General features: G+C 39.0%; 1 protein-coding gene across 1 annotated transcript in view; it reads right to left on the minus strand.

Annotated features, from left to right (window-relative positions):
- Positions 1-1,134, minus strand: part of LOC118478777 (neurofibromin-like) — a gene marked incomplete in the record, with an annotated part of 28,884 nt that overhangs the window by 8,623 nt on the left and 19,127 nt on the right. The window contains 1 exon segment of the mRNA XM_035972975.1: positions 26-91. Coding sequence (XP_035828868.1) covers positions 26-91 — 66 coding nt within the window.

Below are 1,134 nucleotides of genomic sequence, written 5' to 3' on the forward strand. Positions count from 1 at the left end.
AACCACCACCCCTTACACCACTCACCTTTTTCAAATACTGTTGTGAACACGGAGCACCAGTCTCTGCATTGTTGATTTCTTCCAAGATTTTCTGCACAGATCAAGCAGACGACTACATGAATGGGTGACACAGCAAACTAGCAATACACAGACACTATCAATCAACGTACTGTATCATCAATGTCATTCCACAAGGGCCAAACCGCCAATTTTTTTGTAAGTAGTTTGTTTAGTTTAAGTAAGAGTTTTACGGCACTTACAACACAAAAAGGTCGCATATAAGTGCCGAAGATGACAGATGTTACAAGGGAGTAACAAACACAAAAAAGAAGGAGGGGAGATAAGGAAGATAGATGTTAGATAGGAAAGAAGGAGCAAACCACACTAGAACACCTGCCAGCCACCCACTTTTTGTAAGTAAGTGTAAGTGTGTAAGTTTGTAAGTGTGTACAAGTATAAGTGTGCAAGTGCGTTAGTGTGAAAGTTTAACAGCCCTATCAACACCTTTAGGTTATTGAAGAGGCAGGACGGAACCTTCGAATTTAACGTCTACCTCTGATAGGACTGAGTCAAGTGGCTTGAGAATCTTGAAAACTCCAACAAATGACCCCGTTTCAAGAACACCCAAGTCATTTATTGAAATTTGTGAGACAACTTTTAAAACAAAAAGAGCCCTCAAATCAGAACTACGACTTGGGCAATCATTATTGTTTTATTAAAAACTTGGAAGTAGATAACAAAACAACATTACTTTATTGTTAGATTTGCTTTGATGTCTTTATTTGAACAACAGCTTTTTGGGGAAAACCCAAGAAATTTATTTGGACAATTGTGGAAAGACACTGACGATATATGTATGACATTGAGCCTTTGACACATCTACACATACTAGCTGTGTGCTCACATCACAGCACACTTCTTACACAGCTTGACAACAGCTCTCAGAGAAATACTTATTCCTAATCACATCTCACAAGCACACATCTACACATACTAGCTGTGTGCTCACATCAGCTCTCAGAGAAATACTTATTCCTAATCACATCTCACAAGCACACATCTACACATACTAGCTGTGTGCTCACATCAGCTCTCAGAGAAATACTTATTCCTAATCACATCTCACAAGCACAC

Source organism: Aplysia californica, unplaced genomic scaffold, assembly GCF_000002075.1.
Source record: "Aplysia californica isolate F4 #8 unplaced genomic scaffold, AplCal3.0 scaffold00936, whole genome shotgun sequence".
Lineage (NCBI taxonomy): Eukaryota > Metazoa > Mollusca > Gastropoda > Aplysiida > Aplysiidae > Aplysia > Aplysia californica.